General features: G+C 51.0%; 1 protein-coding gene across 2 annotated transcripts in view; it reads right to left on the bottom strand.

Annotated features, from left to right (window-relative positions):
* The window catches only part of LOC120941730 (serine/arginine repetitive matrix protein 1-like), a 137,463-nt gene that overhangs the window by 32,573 nt on the left and 92,632 nt on the right, over positions 1-12,258 (bottom strand). For both annotated transcript variants that reach the window (XM_040355353.1, XM_040355354.1), the window contains 2 exons: positions 10,314-10,358; positions 240-323 (listed from right to left, as the gene is read on the bottom strand). In XM_040355353.1, the coding sequence (XP_040211287.1) occupies positions 240-323; positions 10,314-10,358 (129 nt within the window). The remainder of the gene's footprint in view (positions 1-239; positions 324-10,313; positions 10,359-12,258) is intronic.

The raw sequence follows: 12,258 nt of genomic DNA, 5'->3' as shown, positions 1-12,258 counted from the left end.
CACTCCATTCCTGTACATACCGTCCTCTGTCATACCCTCCACACTCCTCTCCTGTACATACTGCCCACAGTCATACCCTCAACACTCCTCTCTTTCATATACTACTCTATAAAAAGCTACTTGCACAGTGTTTCTATTGCCCCCAACCTGGCCTGTTCTGGAATAGGTGAACTTTTGCTAGTATTAATAAAAATGAAGTATGACACATGTATTATACGTATACATTCATGATCACCTACCCTCGTAGAACGTGCTGCGAGAGTATACATGTTGGGCATGGGCAATGGCGGGTTTATAGAGGGCTTTGATTTGCGTTTTTTGTTCTGAAAAACGACAAGTGATGACAGTGAGAGGAGAATAAATACAACAGGATCATTCCAAGAACAACGAGTTGTGTGTATTACCTAGAGCAACTAATTAAGATCAATGTTACTGCCCACTGTCATACCCTCCACACTCCTCTCCTGTACATAGTGCCCACTGTCATACCTTCCACACACCTCTCCTGTACATACTGCCCACTGTCATACCCTCCACACTCCTCCCCTGTACATACTGCCCCCATCATACCCTCCACACTCCTCTCCTGTACATACTGCTCACTGTCATACCCTCCACACTCCTCTCCTGTACATACTGCTCACTGTCATACCCTCCACACTCATCTCCTGTAAATACTGCCCACTGTCATACCCTCCACACACCTCTCCTGTACATACTGCCCACTGTCATACCCTCCACACTCCTCTCCTGTACATAGTGCCCACTGTCATACCCTCCACACTCCTCTCCTGTACATACTGCTCACTGTCATACCCTCCACACTCATCTCCTGTAAATACTGCCCACTGTCATACCCTCCACACACCTCTCCTGTACATACTGCCCACTGTCATACCCTCCACACTCCTCTCCTGTACATAGTGCCCACTGTCATACCCTCCACACTCCTCTCCTGTACATACTGCCCACTGTCATACCCTCCACACTTCTCTCCTGTACATACTGCTCACTGTCATACCCTCTACACTCCTCTCCTGTACATACTGCCCACTGTCATACCCTCCACACTCCTCTCCTGTACATACTGCTCACTGTCATACCCTCCACACTCATCTCCTGTAAATACTGCCCACTGTCATATCCCCCACACTCCTCTCCTGTACATACCGCCCACTGTCATATCCCCCACACTCCTCTCCTGTACATACTGCCCACTGTCATACCCTCCACACTCCTGTACATATTGCCCATATTGCCCACACTCCTCTCCTGTAAAATATTTGATCCCCCTGTAAAGAGCAGCAGCCACTCATTGTAGAACATTCATGTGTTTTTTTATTATTCGTTTTATTTTATAATATCGGGGGAGGGGATTGGTGGGTTTGCACAATCCTAGTCCAATGCTTTGTGTTAAAAAAAAAAAGGCATGAAGATAATTGTCACCAACTGCGCTCACCCGCCAAATTCCAGAATAATTCCTTCAAAATGTGGAAAGTTCTATGTAATCCTGGAATGGTTCCACTCCCAGCATCTGCTGTCCCCTCCCGTCCTTGAGACTTCGGCTCCACATTCATCTCATCCTCTACAACTCAAACTGGTACATCTGCTGCCCCCCCCCCAATCCCCGAGACCTCACCACCACATTCATCTCATCCTCTACAACCCAAACGGTACATCTGCTGCCCCCCCAATCCCCGAGACCTCACCACCACATTCATCTCATCCTCTACAACTCCAACTGGTACATCTGCTGTCCCCCCCCATCCTCGACACCTCGCCGCCATATTCATCCCATCCTCTACAACCCCAACTGGTACATCTGCTGTCCCCTCCCATCCTCGACACCTCGCCGCCACATTCATCCCATCCTCTACAACCCCAACTGGTACATCTGCTGTCCCCTCCCATCCTCGACACCTCGCCGCCACATTCATCCCATCCTCTACAACCCAAACTGGTACATCTGCTGCCCCCCCAATCCCCGAGACCTCGCCGCCACATTCATCTCATCCTCTACAACCCAAACGGTACATCTGCTGCCCCCTCCCATCTTCGACACCTCGCCGCCACATTCATCCCATCCTCTACAACCCAAACTGTGATATCTGCTGCCCCCCCAATCCCCGAGACCTTGCCACCACATTCATCCCATTCTCTACAACCCAAACGGTACATCTGCTGTCCCCTCCCATCCTCGACACCTCGCCACCACATTCATCCCATTCTCTACAACCCAAACGGTACATCTGCTGCCCCCCCAATCCCAGAGACCTCGCCGCCACATTCATCTCATCCTCTATAACCCCAACTGGTACATCTGCTGTCCCTCCCCCATTCCCAGAGACCTCGCCGCCACATTCATCCCATCCTCTATAACCCAAATGAGTACATCTGCTGCCCCCCCAATCCCAGAGACCTTGCCGCCATATTCATCCCATCCTCTACAACCCCAACTGGTACATCTGCTGCCCCCCCCATTCCCAGAGACCTCGCCGCCACATTCATCTCATCCTCTACAACCCCAACTGGTACATCTGCTGCCCCCTCCCATCCTCGACACCTCGCCGCCACATTCATCTCATCCTCTACAACCCCAACTGGTACATCTGCTGCCCCCTCCCATCCTCGACACCTCGCCGCCACATTCATCTCATCCTCTACAAGCCCAACTGGTACATCTGCTGCCCCCCTATCCCTGAGACCTCACCACCACATTCATCTCACCCTCTACAACTCAAACTGGTACATCTGCTGCCCCCTCCTATCCTCGACACCTCGCCGCCACATTCATCTCATCCTCTACAACTCAAACTGTGATATCTGCTGCCCCCCCAATCCCCGACACCTCGCCACCACATTCATCTCATCCTCTACAACTCAAACTGGTACATCTGCTGCCCCCCCAATCCCCGACACCTCGCCGCCACATTCATCTCATCCTCTACAACTCAAACTGGTACATCTGCTGCCCCCCCCAATCCCCGAGACTTCGCCACCACATTCATCTCATCCTCTACAACCCAAACTGTTATATCTGCTGTCCCCTCCCATCCTCGACACCTCACCACCACATTCATCTCATCCTCTACAACCCAAACTGTTATATCTGCTGTCCCCTCCCATCCTCATCTCACCCTCTACAACTCAAACTGGTACATCTGCTGCCCCCCCCCAATCCCAGAGACCTCGCCACCACATTCATCCCATCCTCTATAACCCTTACTGGTACATCTGCTGTCCCCCCCCATTCCCAGAGACCTCGCCGCCACATTCATCCCATCCTCTACAACCCCAACTGTGATATCTGCTGCCCCCCAATCCCTGAGACCTCACCACCATATTTATCTCATCCTCTACAACTCAAACTGTTATATCTGCTGTCCCCTCCCATCCTCGACACCTCGCCGCCACATTCATCCCATCCTCTATAACCCAAACTGTTATATCTGCTGTCCCCTCCCATCCTCGATACCTCGCCGCCACATTCATCCCATCCTCTACAACCCAAACTGTGATATCTGCTGCCCCCCCAATCCCTGAGACCTCACCACCATATTTATCTCATCCTCTACAATCCAAACGGTACATCTGCTGTCCCCCCAATCCCCGAGAGCTTGCCACCACATTCATCCCATCCTCTACAACCCAAACGGTACATCTGCTGTCCCCTCCCATCCTCGACACCTCGCCGCCACATTCATCCCATCCTCTACAACTCAAACTGTGATATCTGCTGCCCCCCCAATCCCCGAGACCTCGCCACCACATTCATCCCATCCTCTACAACCCAAACGGTACATCTGCTGTGCCCTCCCATCCTCGACACCTCGCCGCCACATTCATCCCATCCTCTACAACCCCAACTGGTACATCTGCTGCCCCCCCAATCCCCGAGACCTCACCACCACATTCATCTCATCCTCTACAACCCAAACGGTACATCTGCTGCCCCCCCAATCCCCGAGACCTCGCCACCACATTCATCCCATCCTCTACAACCCCAACTGGTACATCTGCTGTCCCCCCAATCCCCGAGACCTCGCCGCCACATTCATCTCATCCTCTACAACTCAAACGGTACATCTGCTGTCCCCTCCCATCCTCGACACCTCGCCACCACATTCATCCCATCCTCTACAACTCAAACTGTGATATCTGCTGTCCCCTCCCATCCTCGACACCTCGCCACCACATTAATCTCATCCTCTAAAACCCAAATTAGTACATCTGCTGCCCCCCCCAATCCCCGAGACCTCGCCACCACATTCATCCCATCCTCTACAACCCCAACAGGTACATCTGCTGTCCCCTCCCATCCCCGAAACCTCGCCGCCATATTCATCTCACCCTCTACAACCCAAACTGGTACATCTGCTGCCCCCCCAATCCCCGAGACCTCGCCACCACATTCATCTCACCCTCTACAACCCCAACTGATACATCTGCTGCCCCCCCAATCCCTGAGACCTCGCCGCCACATTCATCTCATCCTCTACAACCCAAACGGTACATCTGCTGTCCCGTCCCATCCCCGACACCTCGCCGCCACATTCATCCCATCCTCTATAACTCAAACTGGTACATCTGCTGCCCCCTCCTATCCTCGACACCTCGCCGCCACATTCATCTCATCCTCTACAACTCAAACTGTGATATCTGCTGCCCCCCCAATCCCCGACACCTCGCCACCACATTCATCTCATCCTCTACAACTCAAACTGGTACATCTGCTGCCCCCCCAATCCCCGACACCTCGCCGCCACATTCATCTCATCCTCTACAACTCAAACTGGTACATCTGCTGCCCCCCCCAATCCCCGAGACTTCGCCACCACATTCATCTCATCCTCTACAACCCAAACTGTTATATCTGCTGTCCCCTCCCATCCTCGACACCTCACCACCACATTCATCTCATCCTCTACAACCCAAACTGTTATATCTGCTGTCCCCTCCCATCCTCATCTCACCCTCTACAACTCAAACTGGTACATCTGCTGCCCCCCCCAATCCCAGAGACCTCGCCGCCACATTCATCCCATCCTCTATAACCCTTACTGGTACATCTGCTGTCCCCCCCCATTCCCAGAGACCTCGCCGCCACATTCATCCCATCCTCTACAACCCCAACTGTGATATCTGCTGTCCCCTCCCATCCTCGACACCTCACCGCCACATTCATCCCATCCTCTACAACCCCAACTGTGATATCTGCTGCCCCCCAATCCCTGAGACCTCACCACCATATTTATCTCATCCTCTACAACTCAAACTGTTATACCTGCTGTCCCCTCCCATCCTCGACACCTCGACGCCACATTCATCCCATCCTCTATAACCCAAACTGTTATATCTGCTGTCCCCTCCAATCCTCGATACCTCGCCGCCACATTCATCCCATCCTCTACAACCCAAACTGTGATATCTGCTGCCCCCCCAATCCCTGAGACCTCACCACCATATTTATCTCATCCTCTACAATCCAAACGGTACATCTGCTGTCCCCCCAATCCCCGAGAGCTTGCCACCACATTCATCCCATCCTCTACAACCCAAACGGTACATCTGCTGTCCCCTCCCATCCTCGACACCTCGCCGCCACATTCATCCCATCCTCTACAACTCAAACTGTGATATCTGCTGCCCCCCCAATCCCCGAGACCTCGCCACCACATTCATCCCATCCTCTACAACCCAAACGGTACATCTGCTGTGCCCTCCCATCCTCGACACCTCGCCGCCACATTCATCCCATCCTCTACAACCCCAACTGGTACATCTGCTGCCCCCCCAATCCCAGAGACCTCACCACCACATTCATCTCATCCTCTACAACCCAAACGGTACATCTGCTGCCCCCCCAATCCCCGAGACCTCGCCACCACATTCATCCCATCCTCTACAACCCCAACTGGTACATCTGCTGTCCCCCCAATCCCCGAGACCTCGCCGCCACATTCATCTCATCCTCTACAACTCAAACGGTACATCTGCTGTCCCCTCCCATCCTCGACACCTCGCCACCACATTCATCCCATCCTCTACAACTCAAACTGTGATATCTGCTGTCCCCTCCCATCCTCGACACCTCGCCACCACATTAATCTCATCCTCTAAAACCCAAATTAGTACATCTGCTGCCCCCCCCAATCCCCGAGACCTCGCCACCACATTCATCCCATCCTCTACAACCCCAACAGGTACATCTGCTGTCCCCTCCCATCCCCGAAACCTCGCCGCCATATTCATCTCACCCTCTACAACCCAAACTGGTACATCTGCTGCCCCCCCAATCCCCGAGACCTCGCCACCACATTCATCTCACCCTCTACAACCCCAACTGGTACATCTGCTGCCCCCCCAATCCCTGAGACCTCGCCGCCACATTCATCTCATCCTCTACAACCCAAACGGTACATCTGCTGTCCCCTCCCATCCCCGACACCTCGCCGCCACATTCATCCCATCCTCTATAACCCAAACTGGTACATCTGCTGCCCCCCCCCAATCCCTGAGACCTCACCACCATATTCATCTCATCCTCTACAACCCAAACTGGTACATCTGCTCTCCCCTCCCGTCCTTGAGACTTCGACTCCACATTCATCTCATCCTTTACAACCCCAACTGATACATCTGCTGTCCCCTCCCATCCTCGACATCTCGCCGCCACATTCATCCCATCCTCTACAACCCAAACTGGGATATCCGCTGTCACCTCCCATCCCTGAGACATCAACACCACATTCATCCCATCCTCTACAACCCAAACGGTACATCTGCTGTCCCCTCCCATCCTCGAGACCTCGCCGCCACATTCATCTCATCCTCTACAACCCAAATTAGTACATCTGCTGCCCCCCCCAATCCCTGAGACCTCGCCACCACATTCATCTCATCCTCTACAACTCAAACTGTGATATCTGCTGCCCCCCCTATCCCCGAGACCTTGCCACCACATTCATCCCATCCTCTACAACCCCAACTGATACATCTGCTGTCCCCTCTCATCCTCGACACCTCGCCACCACATTCATCTCATCCTCTACAACTCAAACTGGCACATCTGCTGTCCCCTCCCATCCTCGACACCTCGCCGCCACATTCATCCCATCCTCTACAACCCAAACTGTGATATCTGCTGCCCCCCCCCCCAATCGCCGAGACCTCACCACCACATTCATCTCATCCTCTACAACCCAAACGGTACATCTGCTGTCCCCCCCAATCCCCGACACCTCGCCGCCACATTCATCCCATCCTCTATAACCCTTACTGGTACATCTGCTGTCCCCCCCCCAATCCCCGAGACCTTGCCACCACATTCATCCCATCCTCTACAACCCAAATGAGTACATCTGCTGCCCCCCCCAATCCTCGACACCTCGCCGCCACATTCATCCCATCCTCTACAACCCCAACTGGTACATCTGCTGTCCCCCCCAATCCCAGAGACCTCGCCACCACATTCATCTCATCCTCTACAACCCAAACGGTACATCTGCTGTCCCCTTCCATCCTCGACACCTCGCCGCCACATTCATCCCATCCTCTACAACTCAAACTGGTACATCTGCTGTCCCCCCCCCATTCCCAGAGACCTCGCCGCCACATTCATCCCATCCTCTACAACTCAAACTGTGATATCTGCTGCCCCCCCAATCCCCGAGACCTTGCCACCACATTCATCCCATTCTCTACAACCCAAACGGTACATCTGCTGTCCCCTCCCATCCTCGACACCTCGCCGCCACATTCATCCCATCCTCTACAACCCCAACTGGTTCATCTGCTGCCCCCTCCCATCCTCGACACCTCACCGCCACATTCATCCCATCCTCTACAACCCAAACTGGTACATCTGCTGTCCCCTCCATCCTCAAGACATTGACACCACATTTATCTCTTGCTTTACAACCCAAACTGGTACATCTGCTGTCCCCTCCCATCCTCGACACCTCGCCGCCACATTCATCCCATCCCCTACAACCCCAGCTGGGATATCTGCTGTTCCCTCCCATCCCTGAGACATCAACACCACATTCATCCCAAACGTTACATCTGCTGTCCCCTCCCATCCTCGACACCTCACCGCCACCCACATTCATCTCATCCTCTACAACCCCAAATGGTACATCCTCCCCGTCCTTGAGATCTCATCACCATATTCATCTCATCCTCTACAACCCAAATTAGTACATATGCTGCCCCCAATCCCTGAGACATCAACACCACATTTATCTCCTCCTCTTCAAAAATAGTACATCTTGTGAGAAGCTCACAGTGTGCAGTGAAACCAGAGAGTTTTAGTCCAGGGGAGGAGTCGGTACACCTGTGCAAGACTGACGGGGAAGGTCGGATTGAATTCAAAAATCCAACCTCATAGGAAGTGCCACAAGGTGTATCAGAGGTTTCCCCGGCTGGGATATTATTGATGCCGAGAAAAAGATGATCCGCACTCCGGTCGTTGCTCTTTAAAAACTGTTTGTGTTTATTAAGAAGACACAGTGAACAAACGCAAATGAGAACAGTTGACGTGTTTCAGCCTATAAGGCCTTAGTCATTAGTTATGACTAAGGCTTTATAGGCTGAAACACGTCAACTCTTCTCATTTGCGTTTGCTCACTGTGGCTCGTTAATAAACACAACAGTTTTTTTAAGAGCAACGACCGGAGTGCGGATCATCTTTTTCTCACTACTCTACTCAGCCAGCGACTGTGGATCGAGCCCCCGGGAGCTCTGCTTTCTATGTGATGTATGGGGAGCAGCACTGCCTTTCTTTTTTATATTATTGATGCTGGACGGGTGCAGTAGATGTCGGTGTTGACCCCTCCGGTGTGATTTATGGTAATGAAGCTGAAGCCACTAAGAAAGTGTTGGGGATTAGGATCCAGGTTTGGTCACTGTGAGACTCAGGGGTTGGAGAGTTAGGAGTTAAAGTTAGGATATGGGGGGGGGGGTTAGGGTGCAAGTCACACATAAGGGTTATAGGGGGTGCAAGTCACACATAAGGGTTATAGGGGGTGCAAGTCACACATAAGGGTTATAGGGGGTGCAAGTCACACATAAGGGTTATAGGGGGAGGGAATAGTGTTGAGCAGAATACGCCATATTCGATTTCGCGATATATCACGAATATATAGCCGAATATTCGAGAAATATTCGCTAAATTCGAATATTCGTGATATTTTATCGAAATGAAATGTTTGCGAAATTTCGCTATTGCGAATGCGAAAATAATTGCGAAATTTCGACAACTGCGGTAGGAGCACTCTGATTGGCTCAGAATATTCGTGATATTTTATCGAAATTTCGCAAAATGCGAATGCGATATTTATTGCGGAATTTCGACAACTGTGGTAGGAGAACTCTGATTGGCTCTGATGCAAAAGAAGGGCGGAGAAAATAATCGCGCGATATTCCGATTGCCGAATTATCGCATTGCCGAATCGCCGAAATTACCGCTCAGAATATTCGTGATATTTTATCGAAATTTCGCAAAATGCGAATGCGATATTTATTGCGGAATTTCGACAACTGCGGTAGGAGCCCTCTGATTGGCTCAGAATATTCGTGATATTTTATCGAAATTTCGCAAAATGCGAATGCGATATTTATTGCGGAATGTCGACAACTGCGGTAGGAGCCCTCTGATTGGCTCAGAATATTCGTGATATTTTATCGAAATTTCGCAAAATGCGAATGCGATATTTATTGCGGAATTTCGACAACTGCGGTAGGAGCACTCTGATTGGCTCTGATGCAAAAGAAGGGCGGAGAAAATAATCGCGCGATATTCCGATTGCCGAATAATCGCATTGCAAGATAAAATGATCGCTTCAGCTACTCGGCCCAAGGTCTCTAATCATACCAGCAATGCTTTTAGACGTCGATGGAGATCTCTAGGATGTGATCTGTTCTAAAAATAAAATTGAAAAAATTCGAATATTCGGAATAGCGAATATTCACCGCGAAATTCGAAATATATCGCGAATACTCGAATATGCCATATTCGAGCCGAATATTCGCAATACGAATATTCGTGAGCAACACTAGGAGGGAAATGCCCGGGTTCGATATATGTACAGGGCCGGCCCTACCATGGGTTGGCCTGCAGCGGAGTGCGGCTTAGCATTAAAGTTGGGGGTGGGGAGGATTTAGCGGCATCAGAGGGGCACCCAAGGGACTCTTTTCTGAGCATGTTGGGGTGTCTCCTCTTAGGTGGGGAACCCGTCACCTTCCTCCTCCACCAACTACAGCAGAGGACCCCCTGGAGCCCCAAAAAATAAGTAGAAATCCAAAATAATCACCTTTTTCTCCTGGCGACGTGCCCGTTTAGACAGTTTGATTGGATCCTGCAAAGGCGAGAACAGAATTATGTGATGACCTCAACCTATCATTGGAGTCTAAGAAATACATACACAGTATACAGGGGGCATGCTGATTGGAAAGCTCTAGCCCTGCTGATTGGAGAGCCGATTGCTGATTGGCGAGCTGATTGCCGATTAGAGGCCTCTACCACTACTGATTGGAGAGCCGCTCGCTGATTGGAGATCTCTACCACTACTGATTGGAGAGCCGCTCGCTGATTGGAGATCTCTGCTACTACTGATTGGAGAGCCGCTTGCTGATTGGAGATCTCTACTACTACTGATTGGAGAGCCGCTTGCTGATTGGAGATCTCTACTACTACTGATTGGAGAGTCGCTCGCTGATTGGAGATCTCTACCACTACTGATTGGAGAGCCACTCACTGATTGGAGATCTCTACCACTACTGATTGGAGAGTCGCTTGCTGATTGGAGATCTCTACCACTACTGATTGGAGAGTCGCTTGCTGATTGGAGATCTCTACTACTACTGATTGGAGAGCCGCTTGCTGATTGGAGATCTCTACCACTACTGATTGGAGAGTCGCTCGCTGATTGGAGATCTCTACTACTACTGATTGGAGAGCCGATCGCTGATTGGAGATCTCTACTACTACTGATTGGAGAGCCGCTTGCTGATTGGAGATCTCTACCACTACTGATTGGAGAGCCGCTCGCTGATTGGAGATCTCTACTACTACTGATTGGAGAGTCGCTCGCTGATTGGAGATCTCTACTACTACTGATTGGAGAGCCACTCACTGATTGGAGATCTCTACCACTACTGATTGGAGAGCCGCTTGCTGATTGGAGATCTCTACTACTACTGATTGGAGAGCCGCTTGCTGATTGGAGATCTCTACTACTACTGATTGGAGAGCCGCTCGCTGATTGGAGATCTCTACTACTACTGATTGGAGAGCCGCTTGCTGATTGGAGATCTCTGCTACTACTGATTGGAGAGCCGCTTGCTGATTGGAGATCTCTGCTACTACTGATTGGAGAGCCGCTTGCTGATTGGAGATCTCTACTACTACTGATTGGAGAGCCACTTGCTGATTGGAGATCTCTACTACTACTGATTGGAGAGCCGCTTGCTGTTTGGAGATCTCTACCACTACTGATTGGAGAGCCGCTCGCTGATTGGAGATCTCTACTACTGATTGGAGAGCCGCTTGCTGATTGGAGATCTCTACTACTACTGATTGGAGAGCCGCTCACTGATTGGAGATCTCTACTACTACTTATTGGAGAGCCGCTTGCTGATTGGAGATCTCTACTACTACTGATTGGAGATCCGCTTGCTGATTGGAGATCTCTACCACTACTGATTGGAGAGCCGCTTGCTGATTGGAGATCTCTACCACTACTGATTGGAGAGTCGCTCGCTGATTGGAGATCTCTACTACTACTGATTGGAGATCTCTGCTACTACTGATTGGAGAGCCGCTCACTGATTGGAGATCTCTACTACTACTGATTGGAGAGCCGCTTGCTGATTGGAGATCTCTACCACTACTGATTGGAGAGCCACTCACTGATTGGAGATCTCTACCACTACTGATTGGAGAGTCGCTTGCTGATTGGAGATCTCTACCACTACTGATTGGAGAGCCGCTTGCTGATTGGAGATCTCTACTACTACTGATTGGAGAGTCGCTCGCTGATTGGAGATCTCTACTACTACTGATTGGAGAGCCGATCGCTGATTGGAGATCTCTACTACTACTGATTGGAGAGCCGCTTGCTGATTGGAGATCTCTACTACTACTGATTGGAGAGCCGCTCGCTGATTGGAGATCTCTACTACTGATTGGAGAGCCGCTTGCTGATTGGAGATCTCTACTACTACTGATTGGAGAGCCGCTTGCTGATTGGAGATCTC

This window comes from Rana temporaria, chromosome 5 (assembly GCF_905171775.1).
Source record: "Rana temporaria chromosome 5, aRanTem1.1, whole genome shotgun sequence".
Taxonomy (NCBI): Eukaryota; Metazoa; Chordata; class Amphibia; order Anura; family Ranidae; genus Rana; species Rana temporaria.
The sequence above is the reverse complement of the archived record's forward strand: the minus strand, read 5'-3'. Positions and strand labels throughout refer to the sequence as shown.